At 40.0% G+C, this 17,899-nt stretch overlaps 2 protein-coding genes across 2 annotated transcripts; both read left to right on the top strand.

Annotated features, from left to right (window-relative positions):
* The first annotated feature begins 303 nt into the window (after positions 1–303).
* mogs (mannosyl-oligosaccharide glucosidase) lies at positions 304–6,945 on the top strand. The gene is made up of 5 exons (XM_051116354.1): positions 304–375; positions 739–1,140; positions 1,251–1,474; positions 1,989–2,182; positions 3,663–6,945. Exons 2-5 carry the CDS (start codon positions 792–794, stop codon positions 5,425–5,427), a joined length of 2,532 nt encoding a protein of 843 aa, XP_050972311.1. The 5' UTR covers positions 304–375; positions 739–791; the 3' UTR covers positions 5,428–6,945.
* A 7,845-nt stretch (positions 6,946–14,790) lies between these two features.
* LOC127169203 (zinc finger protein 629) lies at positions 14,791–17,401 on the top strand. The gene is made up of 2 exons (XM_051116403.1): positions 14,791–15,171; positions 15,363–17,401. Exons 1-2 carry the CDS (start codon positions 15,015–15,017, stop codon positions 16,625–16,627), a joined length of 1,422 nt encoding a protein of 473 aa, XP_050972360.1. The 5' UTR covers positions 14,791–15,014; the 3' UTR covers positions 16,628–17,401.
* The last annotated feature ends 498 nt before the right edge of the window (positions 17,402–17,899 follow it).

Genomic DNA, 17,899 nt, shown 5'->3' on the forward strand with positions numbered 1-17,899 from the left:
ACATTTGTAAAAATCAATGGGTTCCAAAAAAAGGTATTGAACCCCTTATTTTTGACTGTGTATATATATGTTTTCAAAATATCTTCTGTGTATAATCTGTGTATGTGTATAATGTGTATAATCTGTTCTTCAAAGCCATTTAGGTTTTTTTTAACGACGTAATGGTTATGACTAAAGGGTGATGAGTAAATGATGACAGCTTTCATTTTTTTAATTTTCATTTAAGGTGTCGGCAGCAAAAGTATCCTGCTGGAGGACTTTTATTTTGAATAACAGTGACCATGCATCTACTATTGTCGTCAGCTTCGCAGAGAAATGCGGAAGTGTCTCTGCTGCTGATTATGAAGTTCAGTACAGTACTGACACGTACGTAAGGTAACGTCATCAAAAATTATCTTTTATGTTTGCCTTTTATAGTTAATTTGCTCATTGCATCGTTTACATTTAGTACTGAAAGAATAATAACTGCAAACGCGTTAAGTAGACACTGACGAGCTGAATCTTTTTCATTCATTCATCAATTCATGCGCTCGCTCGTTCATTCATTTCCTTATTCTTTTGTTCACTTAGCCAGTTGTTTATGCAATTTGCAGCATCTTGTGCATAGACATTAAAATTATAGTCCTGTTTCAGGAGCATATATTCACGTTAATGTGTTACTTTAGGACAGAGAGCTTCTTAAGATGCACTCAGTGTGCTAACTGTAGTCAAAACCTCTTGACTTGTGGTGATTTGCAGGTGCATTTGAATGACTGTCGTCCCCAGACCAGCTTGGTCAGGTCAAAAGAAAGATGGGTAGGCGGAGGAAGAGAGTTGCAACAGGTGATGGAGTACCTAGCCCAAAAAAGGAGGAAAAAACTCCTGCTCCCCCACGCAAGGAGAAGAAGAAGAAAACTGACATTGGGAAGATGTTTATCAATATATCCATCGGTTTGTGCATCTTCAGTCTCATCTGGTTTTTCTATGCCCTTTATATGCGCTCATCCTTGGCCAAGAGGGTTGTGACCTTGCACCCCTCTCCACGGGTCTTGGATGCTAATAGCTCAAGTCCTGCTGTGTCTCCCGAAAGATATTGGGGTACCTATCGGCCACAGGTGTACTTCGGGATGAAAACAAGAAGTCCCAGATCTGTTGTGACAGGTGGGGTGTTTCAAATTCACACTTTACGCACCATCTCTGTATTTTTACACTTGTCTTTGTGATGATTTGAGGTTATTACAAAGCCTGCCTTTTTCTATTAATTTAATTAGGCTTAATGTGGATGCGTCAGTTTGCTGAAATGGATGCAAATCTTAGGCACACTTGTGAGCAAGGGGACCATTTGCTGGGCTACGGATGGCTAATGCATGACGGAGTCTCTTTTGGAGTCCAGGAGGTCCATGACCGTGATTTTACCCTGACCACAGAGTTTGTGAAGCGTATGGGTGGAGATCATGGAGGAGACTGGACTTGGAGGATTACTGCAAAACAACATGTAAGAAATTTATGTGTTTAACAGCCATCGCTAGGTGATTTATTATTATAATATTGTCAAATACAAGGATATTTAATTATAATATAATAGGAGTTAAATGGAACACAGATATTGATTGTTTTCATTTGACATAAGGGGAAAACCTGAAGAAATGACTTTGAACGTAATGACAATTCATTAAGAAATCATTGCGGCAACGTTGATATGTGAACAGATTTAGGTCTTTAAGAGAGTCACAGATTGAAGGCCAGTCCATGGAAAAGTAATTAAATGAAATTGAATATAAAATATACAATATGTATGATTTTCTGAAGGTCAGATACTGTAAAGTATGGTAGACGTAGTTTATCAGATCCACATAACATTGCAGCTTTCTGGTAGTTCTGTTAATGTAATATAAAGTTAAAGTGGTTACTTCTGGTAAACAAAATCATAGAAACATTTAGAATTATAGTATATCTCTGTATTGAAATTGCTTCATCACAACAAGTCTGTCTTTGTTTCTGATTGGCAGAGCACTGCTTCCTCGGCTCCTGTGATTTCGCTCATGTTTTACGCTGCGACAGATATTCAAGGTTCTTTGCAGGCTCATGTAGAGGAGAAAAATCGCTTGAGCTCTGTGACTGGAACATCTGAGGAGCTTGGCAACTTCAAGATCACGTTTGGCAAGCCCACAGCAGGGGAAGGTGCTATTGGCAAATATGCCAGGTATCTTACATTTATTGCTGACTTCAAGATTTTGTAGTAGTATTATGAACAAAAGTAACAGGGAGAATTTCAATCACTTACTGCAACAGAATAAATAATGTAATTGTAATAATAACTTAAAGTAGTATTTTATTTGCAATAGTTACACATGTTTTTTTAATAAAATATATTATGTACTGATTTATTGCACCTTTTTACAATACAAAACATGGTAAACATTTTAAGGCCAGGACACACCAAGCCGGCGGTCAGCATCTGTCGGGCAAGTTTCTTTTGATGTCGGCTCTCATCAAGCTCATGTTGGCACCAGTTTGCCTGATTCAACATGTCAGGGCTGTTGGAGAAAGTGAAAACTCTGATTGGATGTTCAGTTTAGCAAATGAGTCAGTGCCTGAGAATTAAAGCGGAAGTGATGAAAACTAGGAAGTAAATGAAGGCAGCACAAACAGAAGCCTGTTCTAATGTTATGTGACCCAAGCATTTCAATATGCGAATAACAACGTGATTTCAATAAGAACAAATGTTACCCTAAACCACAAAAACAGTCATAAGGGTCATTTTTTTGAAACTGAGATGTGTATGTCATCTGAAAGCTGTATAAATAAGCTTTCAATTGATGTATGGTTTGTTAGGATAGGACAATATTTAGCTGTGATATAACTATTCCAGAATATAACATGTATTCCAGAAAATCTGGAATCTGAGGGTGCAAAATAAATCAAAATATTGAGAAAAACGCCTTTATAGTTGTCCAAATGAAGTTCTTAGCATTGCATATTACTAATCAAAAATTAAGTTTTGATATATTTATGGTAGGAAATTTACAAAATATCTTCACGGAACATGATCGCTACTTAATATCCTAATGATTTTTGGCATAAAAGAAAAAAAGATCATTTTGACCCATACAATATATTGTTAGCTATTGCTACAAATATACCTGTGCTACCTATGACTGGTTTTGGGGTCCAGTGTCACAAATATTTTCCTAACAACATGAGCCACTTAAAATTAAAAAAGTTTGTAACTGAAATTCAAAATAGTAAGCAAGGGCTGCTTTGTTTACGCTTTGTATATCCTTGTTTTGGTTTGTCTTTTTGAATGACAAATATATACTATTAAAAGCTGCTGATATAGACAGCTACATCTTCTCATGCAGGCATAAAACACGTGTGTTAGTTTGCAGTCGGCTGTAGTCTGAGCGGTGTGTTCAAGCGCAGCTCTTTGGTCCAGTTGCTCGGCTTTCCAGTACATCGTAGGCTTTCATTGCTGCTAGTTCTTTGAAGTCGGCTTGGTGTGTCCTGGCCTTTAGTTTTGAAATTTAGTGTATTTTTAAAATACAGAAAATCTTCAATTGAGTTAATTATTAATATGACTTTCTGATGAACAGAATGGAGGGGTGTGAGGGAAAAAAAGGTTTTCTGTCATTATTTTAACAAGTTACTGTATTGTTTTACACTTTTACTCTTTTTCTTTTCAGATATAACTACCTGCAAACTAAGAGCCCTGGCCTTGATAAGCTAACAGATATAGTGAAGAACAGCCTAAATCACAAGTTTGTTTTCAGTCCTCCCAAAGGCGAAAAAAGACATTATTTTGCCGTGGATTCTTACAAAGTCACCAACCACCAGAACCAACAGAAAGATCCCAAGATGGAGAGTGATTTTGTGGTGCATCAAGTAACCGTTCAAACCCCTTTCCAGATTGAAGTTTTGTTTGAATCCGGAAGCTTCCGGGAACGACCGGATCAACTTGTGGGCTCTGTTCTTACGGACGAGCTGGAGAAGCGTAAGGTGGCGTTTGATGAGAAGTTTGAGAGTACATTTGGCCTCCAAGCTAAAGGGTTCACATCTTCACATATCAAATTTGCTATGGCAGCTTTAAGCAACATGCTTGGTGGCATGGGATACTTCTTCGGACAGTCGGTTGTCCAGTCGGTTTATAATGAGCACCCTGTGCTTTACCCAGAGGGTCCGCTATTTACAGCAGTACCTTCTCGCTCTTTTTTTCCAAGGGGCTTTCTTTGGGACGAAGGATTTCATCAGCTCCTCATCAGCAAATGGGACACTCAGTTAACACAGGAGGTCATCGCACACTGGCTCGATCTTATCAACGTAGAGGGCTGGATCCCACGCGAACAAATCTTGGATGATGAAGCACGCAGCAAAGTACCGTCCGAGTTTATAGTGCAGCACAACGAAAACGCCAACCCGCCCACACTCTTCCTAGCCCTACAGGAGTTACTGGAACAGCTGGATGCTCAACCAGAGTTGTCATCCTCTCAAACCATGCTTCCTTTATTGAAAAGGTTGTACCCAAGACTGCAAATTTGGTTTGAATGGTTTAACACCACACAAGCTGGACCACTTGCCAACTCCTACCGCTGGCGAGGCCGGGACAAAGACACCAACCTTTTCCTAAATCCCAAAACCCTGACCTCTGGCCTGGATGACTACCCACGGGCTTCCCACCCATCTGCTGATGAGAGGCATGTGGACTTGTATTGCTGGATGACCCTGGCCTCTGGCATCATGGCAAATGTGGCACGAATACTTGGGGAACCCCACCAGGTGTATGAAAACACCCATCGTACTCTCAGTAATAATGATCTGTTAAACAAACTGCATTGGTCCGAGAATCTACACGCCTTCAGTGATTATGGAAATCACACCCAGGCAGTCTCACTTCTGCAGGAGAAAGTGTTCGTGCCTCCTGGACAACCACGGCACCAGTTCCCAGTTACGCGGTGGGTTCGCTCTGTTCGTAAAGCCCCTAAGCTGCAGTATGTGAATGCATTAGGCTATGTTAGCCTTTTTCCGTTCTTGCTACAAATTCTGGCACCGGACTCGCCAAAAATAGAGCATATTTTGCGGGACATTCAAGATCCCGAACGCCTTTGGACACCCTATGGTCTGCGCTCGCTCTCGCGCTCAGATCCCATCTACATGAAGAGGAACACGGAACACGATGCCCCGTACTGGCGTGGACCCATCTGGATCAACATCAACTACCTGGCAGTTAGAGCACTGCATCACTATGGCAGCATAGAAGGGCCATACAAAGAGAAGGCAGCTATCCTATATCAAGAGCTCAGGACTAACATCATCAATAATGTTTACAAGCAGTATATGGAGACTGGATACATCTGGGAACAGTATAATGATAGCACTGGAAGGGGGCAGGGTAGCCACCCCTTTACTGGCTGGTCGGCTCTGACTGTACTCATAATGGCTGAAGAGTATTAAAAATGATTAGCAGGGAAAAATCAGAATGATAAATCAAGATGCTCAACTGGTGCCATATGTTTGTTAAAACAAAGTGTAATTCATTTTTACGTAATTTAGGTAACTGGTGGACTTTTTTATTTGTTCATTTAATATAATAATGAAGAGTCCTGATTAAATATTTCAGTTTAACGTCCAGTTTAATGTGATTATATCCTCAGGTTTGAAAAGCCGTAGGCTTTTTCTGGATCAAACTAAACAACACCATCTGTTTGAACCAGGAAGAGCAGTGCACTTATTGTGGTCCATTGCTGTTTGGCTTCATTTGACAGAATAAATTCAAAACTTCTTATAAAATCATTCTTCATCTGAATTGAATTTTGGACTTTATATTCAGATAATCTCTTTATGGATTTTTTTTTAAAGTGTTATGTAATTTATAATTAGGGTTGGAGATTTGCTCTCTTTGTACTGTATGTAATTCTTTTGTTAGAGTTTGAATTGAATTGGTCACGCTTCACAGGAGGTTGAATTCCAATGGCAGAAAAAGAAATATACTGAATTGCAATGTATGTGTAATTCTTTCAGACATTTTTACACTTTTTTTTTTTCAAACATGCCTTTGTCAAGCCAACCTTCAAAGTTAGTCTTAACAATCTTTGCTTTTGCTTCTGTGGTTAAAAAAATTACACTTAAACTTATTTCAGTTCAGTGTAATTGTAGTTTTTCCGATTCTAGTTAGATGTGTGAAAACATTTGAAGTTCATTGCACACTGAGTCCGAAATTTTCATATGCGTTTTTTTTTTTTTTTTTCGGAGGCAGTATGTAAACGTATTTATTTTTTAACATGCGAAAATTTCGGACTCAGAGTGCAGTGACCTTAAGTATAACAAAAAAATGAAAAATATATTGTTTCGCAGGAAAGTATATATTCTTTGTCTGTGTCTCTACATGTATTTTTATTCTGTTTCAGGTAGGCAGTCTCAGTTTTCTTTGAGTCATAAAATTATTGAACATAAGGTAAGTGTTTGTGTAGAAACCCAGTCAACATTTCTTGCCACATTGTCAAATGAAGACTAGTGCATAGTTCACTTTGAGAATGAGGTTCTTGCTTATACACTAATGCTAACATTGAAGAATACGTTCTATTCTCACAGAATATTGAGAGGTGCCATATTAAACAGGGTTCAACAAGATGGTCCAGTGCCAGTGTGAGAGCATTTCAGGCCAGTTGAAAGAACACTTCCCTTTCCAGACAGTTAATCTTGTACATTCATTTTTATGGCTTATGTTGTATATGCCTGTACATTTCTGTTACAATTGATGATAATTTGTGACCCAGGACCACGAAACCAGTCATAAGGGTCAATTTTTTTGAAACTGAGATTTATACATCATCTGAAAGCTGAATAAATAAGCTTTCCATTGATGTATGGTTTGATGTATATTGACGTATATTTTTAAAATATTTATTATAGGCAGTATTTAAAAATCTGGAATCTGAAGGTGAAAAAAAATGCCTTTAAAGTTGTCCAAATGAAGTTCTTAGCAGTGCAAATTACTAACAAAAATTAAGGTTTTGATATGTTTACGGTAGGAAATTTACAGAATTTCTTCATGGAACATGATCTTAATATCCTAATGATTTTTGGCATAAAAGAAAAATCGATAATTTTGACCCATACAATGAACTGTTGGCCATTGCTGCAAATATACCAGTGCTACTTACGACTGGTTTTGAGCTCCAGGGTCACATGTATCACTTAAGATAATGTTATATAGATGTCTAACACACAGTTGGATAACTGCGTTTTGATTTAGTTGATTTTCTTTCTAAAGAAATTAAAATCTTGGTAGGTGAAGTAAAAATCTTAACCGCTGGCTGATTAAGCAGAAAATAAATAATGTTTAGCTCATTGACTTAAATGACTAAAAAACAATTATTAATTGTAAGTAGTATTTACGCTATAAAAAGGCTTTCTGCTTTCATTCAACTGAGCTTCAGAATCTGCAAGAAGCTTATAAACACAGGTTACATATATATTAGTGTATTAAATTACTGTTCCTTACCTAAAGTGTCTTAATTGTTATTCATTAAGTAGGTTTACTGTTTAGTGAAGCAACACTTTTGGGGCCTGTAAGAGGAACGGTAGCTAAGCTTGTAGATTAATTGTGATCATTTAAGTGTGTTGTTGATGATCGGAGGGAAAGTTCAAAAGTGTTGACATCCCTCTGTTTACACACTCCTGGTTGCGTCAGCAGTGTTTTGGAGACTTAAGCCTGTTGGTGAGTCATGCTATATTTGATATTTTTATTTTTTTTTTTTTTTACAACATCTTTCAGACAATGAAAGAACCATGTGGCAACGTGAGCAATATGACGAACGATGAGAGAGGAGATAAACTCACATCTTCCTCTATATTTTCATTCCCCTTGGGCATAATAGCATGTGTGCCCTCATAGCTGTTGCCATTTGAAATGCATCTCCCAGCCTTTGTAGTTTTTGGTTGTTCGGTGTGACTAAAACACTCAATGCGCAATCCCCCTCCCTCTCCTTAAACGCACGGTACAATGGGATAATAGCCAAAACAGCATTAGCGAGATCTAACGCACAGGCATAAATAGATGAGTCAGATTTCCTCCATTTGCGCATTGATGAGATCCCGAGCCTCTGTTTGCATCCATTGGTAAGAGTTGTTGGGGCATATTTATGTGAGTCACACTTTTGCCCCGTAATGGGACAGTTATTGCATTACATTCTCAAAGCTTCCTGTTTCATGGAGTGTGAGAGTTTCGTTTGCTGATTGTATCAACTGATGGATAACAATGAAGCTGTTCATTCACACCTCATTCAGTCAAGCTCAAAAGAATCAATATTATAATGTGGGGGGTGTAATGACTGTATACGACTGCTAGGGGGAGCCATTTAGTCACACTCGGTGCGTCAAACAAGTGTTTTGTGACACCAGGTCTCTTAAACAAGCTACTGTATCAACTATAGAAGACTTGTCCAATTCCATATACTAAACCTTTTTACATCCATACTCCACTTCAGTCATTCCAGTATCATTAGCCAAACAGATTGTGACATTGTCGTCTCAGGCCCTTTTGATTTTGTGTGGAATGTAGTGAGTGTGGCTCACTTTCCCTGTAGGTAAAGTCTTTTGTTTGTTATCCCTGACAGCATTCTTTCCATCTGTCATAAGCACTTGTTACCTCAGTGAATCAAGTGGTGATGTAATCGCTGAAACAGTGACGTTCAATGGCGAATATCTCCCACCACCACAGGCTGATATGCGTCCCATGGGAGCTTGAGTTGCTGATCAACAAGCGCATTGCCAAGCGTTCACCCTTTAGCAGTGCAACCATCAAATCCAATCCACGGTCGTCTTTTCCCCTCTCTGTTCAAACTCTTTCTTTCCTACTTCCTCCCCCTCCTGTAGCTCATAATCTTCAGTGTAACCTCCAGACGCCACTCTCGCACACTCGATTCTGGGGCCGGTGCCCCAGTGCCACTCACCCCAAAACCCAACCTCCCTCGGCCAGCGCTGGTCTGTGTGGAGATTATGTAAGCCTGCCTCTATAAATAGTGGCGCCCGGGATCTTTTGTCTTTACCTGCTCGCTCTTAGCCCAACAGTTTTATTTCTGGAGAGCTTGTGGAAGCAGTGCCATGCAGAGCGCCTGTTACCATAGTTACTTATGTTAGCGAGGAAAAAGAGAGAGAGAGAGAGACGCCACATTCTTATTTGGTTTCCTCATAGCAGCAGTGCAATCTGTTTGAATAGACTCATTCCTTTTCAGTCTGTAGTTGTCCCTCAGAAAAGGTGATGAATTCTTTTATTGGCTTTTACTGAATCACCTTGATGGGGTCAGTCGTTATGAAGTCTGCCTCCTGAAGAAATACGCAGTGCTTGAATTACACCGTAGGAAGAGGACCGCCATGCAAGTGCACAATGAGTTTGTTGATTTCTCCAAATGGCTCATGTGGCAGGTGGGGAGTTGAGGAAAAAGTTATGGGCCTCATCCCCGTAACAAGCAAGAGTGCCACAGTGTTGAGCGCCCTGCTGCGTAACAAGAAGTGAGCCCTGTCGCTGTGGTGCTAAGCTAATTTATCCTCATTTATCGTGATTAGATAACTCCAGGTAGCTGGAGGAGAGCCAGATTGGCCTGCTGGTATGCTCTGTAGCTGTGGCTCAGAGTAGAGAAGAGGTTGCTGGGAATGTGGGGGTGTCAGTCAGAGCGGGCGGGGAACTGCTGGAACCCTCCGCAGTCACGATCAGGAAGAAAGCCTGAGCTCCGGCCCCTCCCAGCCTGAAAGGCGAGGATGGATGTCCGGGGACAAGGGTGGGCGAGCGCAAGGGTGTATTTCTGGAACTGCAAGGGAAACCTGCAGCTCGCTGAGTGGGGTTTCGGTTTTGCAATCGGGCTTCCCTAACCCCACTCCCACACTCCGTAGTCGGAGGAGAGCGATAAGTCGCCGGTTCAAAAGATCGGTGCTTTCTGAAAGGGGTTCAGGCGCTGGAGCGTAGTCATGCATGGGATTGTGAGTGAAAGGGAGAAGAAAGCAAAATGATTTGGCAGCGTGATGCAAGCTTGCATCGAGTCGTGTTTCCGGTCGTGGAATCTCTGATGTTAGCTCTCCCAATCCCTTTTTTCGGCTTCACATTGTTGCTATGGTTTGAGGAAGATGAGCCTTCATCCGGTGCCGTTGGGGGTTTGTAATGTGGGACATACTGCAGAAATGTGATGCGGAGGGCGTATGATTCCTCTGCCTCTTGAAAACCTACCAGACATTCTTGAAAGTACTCCAAAGCCTTTCTTTTCAGTATGTTTTCATGCATTTCAAGCCCATTAGCTTGAACCTAAGCTTTTTGCAGTAGTTATCATAATATTTTACAGGTTGCTCCTTTTTATTGCTCTATTTTTGTACTGTTAGATGCAATATTTTCCAACTTTCTCTTTGCAGTGCTGCTTCTTCCCTCAGCTCAATCATTGCCTTGGGAATTAGTCAAATTATGAGTGGATACGATTATACCATTTGATAATGGTGTTGTTCAGCTTTCTACAAAAATGCTGCTATGAACAGATGGATCACGAGCATGAAAGAAAATGAGTGAAGACGCAATATTCATTTCATTGTCACATGCATTGCACTGGCAGGAGCTTATACTGATGAACCAATATTATCCGTAGACATCTATTTTGCCTATTTAAAGACTAAATGGGCTTAAGATATCTGTAGATACCGCAGTGCGAGCTCAGATCATCCGACGTTTCCTTTCAAACAAACTTTTAAGAAAATACCGACAGATCGATGGTCTCATTACACTTTTACCTTCATTGCATTTCTTTGGTATAATAATCTTGGTAAGTGCAGGAATTACATAAATCCATTACTGAGCTCCGTGGCATTTTGCAGAGGCGAGAGGTGAGCGCTACTCGGCAGTTATCACAACAGCGTCTCAGTGTTATGAACTCTTTAAGAGGAGAGCTTTTTAATAGGTTTAGGTCAACTGGGAGAGACCACTGGAGAGGGGGATATTAGGGGCTCGAATAGGGGAAAGTAGCGTGATGCGAACGGTTACCTCCAGAAAATGTCAAACTCGTTGTTAAGTGCGATTTTGTATCATCATAATAAGAGGAATATTTCGTGCACCGCCAAAGCCAGTTCCATCATGCATATGGCCACTTCTTTGTCATCGTGCATATGTATTTATGGAAACCTCGCCTAAATGGGTTACATGGCCAATCTATTTACTCAAGGCTGTTCCAAAATAAATGAAAAATACTGCAACTGCCAATATTTTTCAACTATTGTATGCACATGCTGTTCAGTAAAAAAAAGAAGCCATAAAATAAAACAATACATAAATAGATTTGGTGGACAAAGGATTCTTGAGTAGGCTTGTGCTAAATGAGTGCCTCGCTTTTTTCTACCCACTGCTCAACATATTCTTTCTCATCTCTTCTTGTCCTCCACTAGTGCTCCAGTGGCCTGTGTAAAATAATACTGCACAAGAGTGGCAGTCACAGCTATTACGACATAGCTGGATGGGGCAAATCACAGTTCTCAAGTGATTATAAAAGGCACCTGAACTTATCGTAAAGTTTCCACATACCCACTACAATGTAATACTCTACCCAATACTGCTTAAGCTGGTAGCTGTGTTTTGGAACATGATATCTCTGATCATTAGCTGCTCCACAGTTCAAGCTGTTTTTTGAGCATGGTGGCTGTTCAGCCAGCTACTATGTTCCAAGACACAGTTTCCAGATTAAACTGGATTTTGCAACGGGGAATTGTAGTTGTAGAGAGTAAAGCCACCAGTGTAGGAGTTTCCATGTGCTACTGTTGTAATTTTTAGAACATTTGGCTAAGAGGCTGCAAAACATAACTTTAATTTTATTAATCTAAATTCTAGGCTACTTTTTTGTTCTTATGAAATGCCTTCTTAGAAAAACTGTTTTTAAATAATGTTCAGTAACTTTCAATATTGCTATCATTTCCTGTTGAAGAGGCAAAATCGCAGAAATTGGCCTAGTTTTGCAATAATGGGTCAATGACAAATAAAGATGTCAACATTAATTGACTTTTTGTTTTAATAACAAACTGTCAGGTAAACAATCTTGCACTTATAGTTGAGGTCAAAAGTTTACATATGCCTTGCAGAATCTGCAAAATGTTAATTATTTTACCAAAATAAGAGGAATCACTCAAACTGCACGTATTTAGTATGACCTGGATAAGATATTTCACATAAAAGATGTTTACATATAGTCCACAAGAGAAAATAATAGTTACATTTATGAAAATGACCCTGATCAAAAGTTTACATACACTTGATTCTTAATACTGTGATTGATCCACAGCTGTGGTTTTTGTTTTTGTTTTTGTTTTTTGTTTAGTGATAGTTGTTCATGAGTCCCTTGTTTGTCCTGAACATTTAAACTGTCTGCTGTTCTTCAGAAAAAACCTTCAGCTCCCACAAATTCTTTGGTTTTTCAGCATTTTTGTGTATTTGAACCCTTTCCAACAATGACTGCATGATTTTGAGATCCATCTTTTCACACTGAGGACAACTGAGGGACTCACACGCAACTATTACAGAAGGTTTAAATTCTCACTGATGCTTTAGAAGGAAACACAATGCATTAAGGGGATGAAAACTTTTTGAATTTGAAGATCAGGGTAAATTTTACTTATTTTGTCTTCTGGGAAACATGTAAGTATCTTCTGTAGCTTCTGAAGGCAGTACTAAATGAAAAAAATAAAAATATTTAGGCAAAATAAGAAAAATGTACACATCTTCATTCTGTTCAAAAGTTTACACCCCTGGATCTTACTGCATTGTGTTTCCTTCTGGAGCATCAGTGAGAATTTGAACCTTCTGTAATAACTGCATATTTCCCTCAGTTTTCCTCAGTTTTCCTTTTGGATCGCAAAATTATCCAGTCATTGTTGGAAAGGGTTCAGCTACAAAAAAATGCTGAAAAACCATAGAATTTGTGGGACCTGAAGGATTTCAGCAGGTTAACTGTTTAGGACAAAAAAGGAGCTCATTGACAACTATCACTAAAAATAAAAAAAATAAAATAAAAATAAAACAAACAACAACAAACACACACACACACAGTTGTGGATCATTCAGGTAACAACACAGTATTAAGAATCAAGTGTATGTAAACTTTTGAACAGGGTCATTTTTTTTATATCAAACTATTATTTTCTCTTGTGGACTATATGTAAACGTCTTCTATGTGAAATATCTTATTCAGATCAGTACTAAATAAAAAAATAACATGCATTCTGTACGATCCCTCTTATTTTGGTAAAATAATGAACATTTAGCAGATTCTGGAAGGTGTATGTAAATTTTTTATCTCTATGTATGTATGTATGTACATATGTAAATAAATATGAATTATAAATACATTTCAGCTTCTAGAGCTGTTCCATAAAAAAAAAAAAAAAATCATTTTATTTTCTCTTGTAAAATGTAGTGACCTTCACCCAGCCATGCCACACATTATAAAATTGTAACTCTGCTTAGTACTTTTTAAGAATAATTAGGCCAACTTATGCACTTATTGCTTTGTTGATGTGACTTTTATTTACTGTTTTCTACAATTAAACAACCTACAATTGACCACGAAGAGTTATTTTGAATAAATTGCGTATAATGTATTTTTACAAAATAAATCAATGAAGAAAAAGGTAAAGAAATGGCCAAGGAAAAAGGAAACCGTTTTCACTTTGACTGTTATATTAGACCGACAGCAAGAATGTCACTGATATAGCATCGTACACAGACTCCAGGCCGTGAACTATAATTGTAGAATGGAGTAGCCTGCTATTTCAAGTGGCGCTCTCCATGGTGCTGGACAACAGAGCACTTTTACCGCCAGCTCTGCGCGACAGGATGGCAGAGCGTCTCAACAATCTACTTGTTCCAGGAAATATTCACATTTGTCTCATGGCCGTTTTACTTAATGTTGTACATTTTAATTAGATTTGTTTTCTATCTATTTTATGATGTTCTATGAATCTGTATCAAAGCATATCTAGTCTACAAGCAGTCAAGCTTATGTTCTGGAAAATGTGAATTTTCAGACTGCATTGACTTTACAGCCTGTTCAAGGTAATGACAAAACATTAATAAGGTGAAAAGGTTAATAAGGTGATACTATCATTTTTGCTCAAAAAACGAGAGGGATATGAATGAGAGTTGCTTTTCACGTTTATGATACATATTGAAGCTCTGCCCAATGCCTTTTTACCTCATTGCTCATTTGCATGTCCTAACAAACTGATATTCAAAACAAATTTGTCTGCGTTCACAGCCAGTTAATTGCTTGATTGCAGATATTTCTTATGTCGCTACGAACAGCATGTCGTGAAAGTTTGTGAAGTTTGTTAAATATCTCTTAGTAAATTATTTAAAATTTACAAGACCTTCATAAAACGAAATTAAAGTAAATACCCTCAAATTCGATGTCGAATTTTAGAGATTGCTTTGAGGACGACAGAAACTGAAAAGGACATTTTGTTTTCATGAAACACTTTCAGTTTATTTTCGTGAGGAACGCGTACATACGTCTGCGAAAACCCAGTCTAATGCATAGTGGTTAAATTTTAATTAGCTGAGAAACATTCATAGCTTTAGCCTGGCTCTCCGTCGTTCCCGTACACTTAACGACAGTCTTGTTGAAGCGTCAGAACCGTAACTCTCCTTTTTTGGGGAAGCCCGTCATATCCTCTGTCCATATATGGTCACGAAGATGACACGCAGCGGGGAATCCTCTCACTGGAGACAATGAATGGGGAGGAGGGCTGATCGGTGAGACGGAGTGTATAAAAGCCGAGCGAAGGGAAGCCGTTGGTGTGAGAATCAACAGATCTACACATCTACAGATAGCTGGAGAGCTATATTACCTTGACGCAGATCTCAAAAAGGGGGAATTCCAAAGTATTTACATTTCTTCTTTGGACGAACGCCTTCACGGACTTAACTATCGGATCGTTTTTTGCTCTTTCTTGTGTTTGCAATACCCCCTTATCAATAACCTGCTCGGACAGACAGCCATTGGAAAGCCATTCACGGAAAGATGCTTAACAACATGGATTTGAACTCTCAAGATTCTTTCTACTCTCAGTTTGAAAACTGTAACAGTTCTGCGATAGCGATGGAAACTCACGGCTCCAAAGACAGCCAGGATGTTTTCATGGATTCTGGAAGAACAGCACCTGCCCAGTTTGCACACGGTGAGTTTCTGACAGATCTTTAAAAAAATCTTAGCTCTATGTATTAAAGACAAGATTTCAGTACTGCTGCATTAAAAATAACATAATGCAAGTTAATTCGAGCCACTCACGAAACTATAAAGCCTAGTTATATAACTGATTGCACATTTCACTGAAGGCACTGACGCATGCCTGTTTTTTCTCCACATCAGGTGCGCCTATTACCCCCAAAACGGAGCCCACGAGTACAGATCAATATAACTCTTGTCAGGGTCCGAAAGAAAGCTACGCAACCTCCTTAGCTTACTCAGGCAGCTTCTATGTGGAAACATCTCAAGGAACACCGTGCAGCACGGAAACACTGCTCAACATGATCACCGAAATCGTTGGCATCTCAACTACCCCTGTGTCGGATGCGCATCAGTGTGCAGACGGAGCGATGAACGCAAGCCGTAGCAGTTTCGGCGACGAGGGCGTCCAAACGCAGGCCTCCACGTGCACCACCCCGCCGCTGTATTCCCCGGGACAGGCAGGCCACAGCTACCCGGACTCCCAGACCGCCGCGCAGGCCCAAGACACCGCTACATCGCATTTAAACTTTGCCTCCTCTGCGCAAGACGCGGAGCCGCTGTCTGAGAGCGCGACGTTCCCGGTGGTCATCAAAAATGAATTCGAGAGCAGCTGTTACGAGTGGGGGACCTTCAACAAGTCGTACTTGGATGCTGGCTTCCAGTCAGAGCCGTTCTCCATGTCGAATAGTTTTCAAGCTGATCAACAACAGGTGGACGTGAAAGAACTTTTGGACTCTTATTCCCCCATTTGCTCAAACCCGGAGACTGAATTCAAAGTGGAGAGTACCCTTAAACAGGAGCAGTGCTTTGGAGATACTTGCACACAGGGCTTCAGTGCTCCCATGTTTAACTACTCCACTCCAGTTATGGATATCCCACCCACCAGTCTTTTAAAACCGACCATTTTTCCAAATATTGAACTCCAGTCGAGTTGCGACACCAGCTACTCGACTTCCACAATAGACTCGGTACTGTATTCATCACTGTTGCCGGAGTCTTTCAGTCAAACTTACACACGGGCTCAGAAACCTAATCGTGTAAGAAAGAGCCCTGCCTCCTCCACCGGACCGGCCAAAGAGAAGCCCTTCACGTGTCCGATGGAGACCTGCGACCGGCGCTTCTCCCGGTCGGATGAGCTCAACAGGCACATCCGCATCCACACGGGACACAAACCTTTCCAGTGCCGCATCTGTTTGCGGAGCTTCAGCAGAAGCGACCATCTGACCACGCACACCCGCACTCATACCGGCGAGAAACCTTTTTCTTGCGATGTGTGCGGCAAACGCTTCGCCAGGAGCGACGAAAGGAAACGGCACGGACGGGTGCACCTCAAACAGAAAGAAAAGATGGAGTTGAAGCCACAAGTAGTCAACGCGTGGCCATTCACTTTGCCCGAGGCCATTTAAGCGACAATTGTGAAAGGCGTAATGAGCGCTCGTTGTGCGTGCTGTCAAATCTTACCGTCTTGGAAGATTCAAGCTTACTAAAACAGTTGCTTAGGCTACAGATTACAACTCCAAAGCTCAAGTGAACGTCGTGGCAACTGATTCAAGCGACCCGCATGAGCGCAAAGGTCCACTTGAGGTGACGGATCCCTGTTTCGAGAAACAGGGAATAGAATTTAAAAACACCGGACCTCCCACATTGAACCTTGCGTGCAGCTTGAGGTGTGTGCAGCAAGTGCATAAACTTAAATCGAGTGTTTTTTTTATTTATAATTTGCCCTCGACCATTATATTTCTTAATCGAGGAGCGTGTTTTGCAGAACACATGAACTGCAGTTCAGCACTTTCACTATGGAACAGCTCCAACCTCGACCTTGCATTGTAATGCGGCAGTAAAACGCACAGCTGGAATGTATTGCACTTATCTCCACTTTCGAACTTAAAATGGTTTTAATTCGTGCTTTTTGGTCTTTTCTATTCTAGCGCTGTCACCTGTTTAAGAGATCTTTAAAAATGCATGTATATGTTTACGTGATATTAATAATCACTGATAGATGCTTGACAGCACAAGTCAGATTTACCTCGTTTTACAACATGGTGGCATTATTGATTCATTTGTGCCAAGGTTTTTACAACGTATTTTCCCCTTTATATCTGTTTCATTTTGTTGCTATGCTCTATCGATTAGTAATTGTGTTGTACAATTAAACAATCCAGTTCTACTGTTGTCAAATTTACACAGCGAGTGGGAAGAAATAAATACATTTATATGCCAATGATCATTTGTATTTTTCTAACAAGTGCTACTTTTTACATTTTATTTTGAACTGAAAAGACTATTTATATCTTTATTTTCAACGTGTCCCTTGTGTTATGGAAAACACGGGCCACGCATAAGATGTCTTGAATTTCTTCAATCCATAATTTGAATGTATCAAGCCGTTTTTAAGACCCTTGTCTGCCCTAGGTATCTGCTATTCGATAACAGGTACTCTCTTTTTTTTACCAGATCATAATTGTGTGTTATTGTGTGACCATGTGACCCTGATTCATGAATTATGAATTATCCAGTTCACACGGCTCCTATATTTTGTGATGTGATGAGAAAAAAAGTAGAATAGCACAGGGTTTGACACTGCTGTTGAGTGAATAGAAAGCATACGTTGCTGCAGTTTTCAATAGCTCTTTCACATGATATTAGAACAGTTTCGACATGCCTTTCACTCTAAAAGC

The sequence above is a fragment of the Labeo rohita genome, chromosome 1 (assembly GCF_022985175.1).
Source record: "Labeo rohita strain BAU-BD-2019 chromosome 1, IGBB_LRoh.1.0, whole genome shotgun sequence".
Taxonomy (NCBI): Eukaryota; Metazoa; Chordata; class Actinopteri; order Cypriniformes; family Cyprinidae; genus Labeo; species Labeo rohita.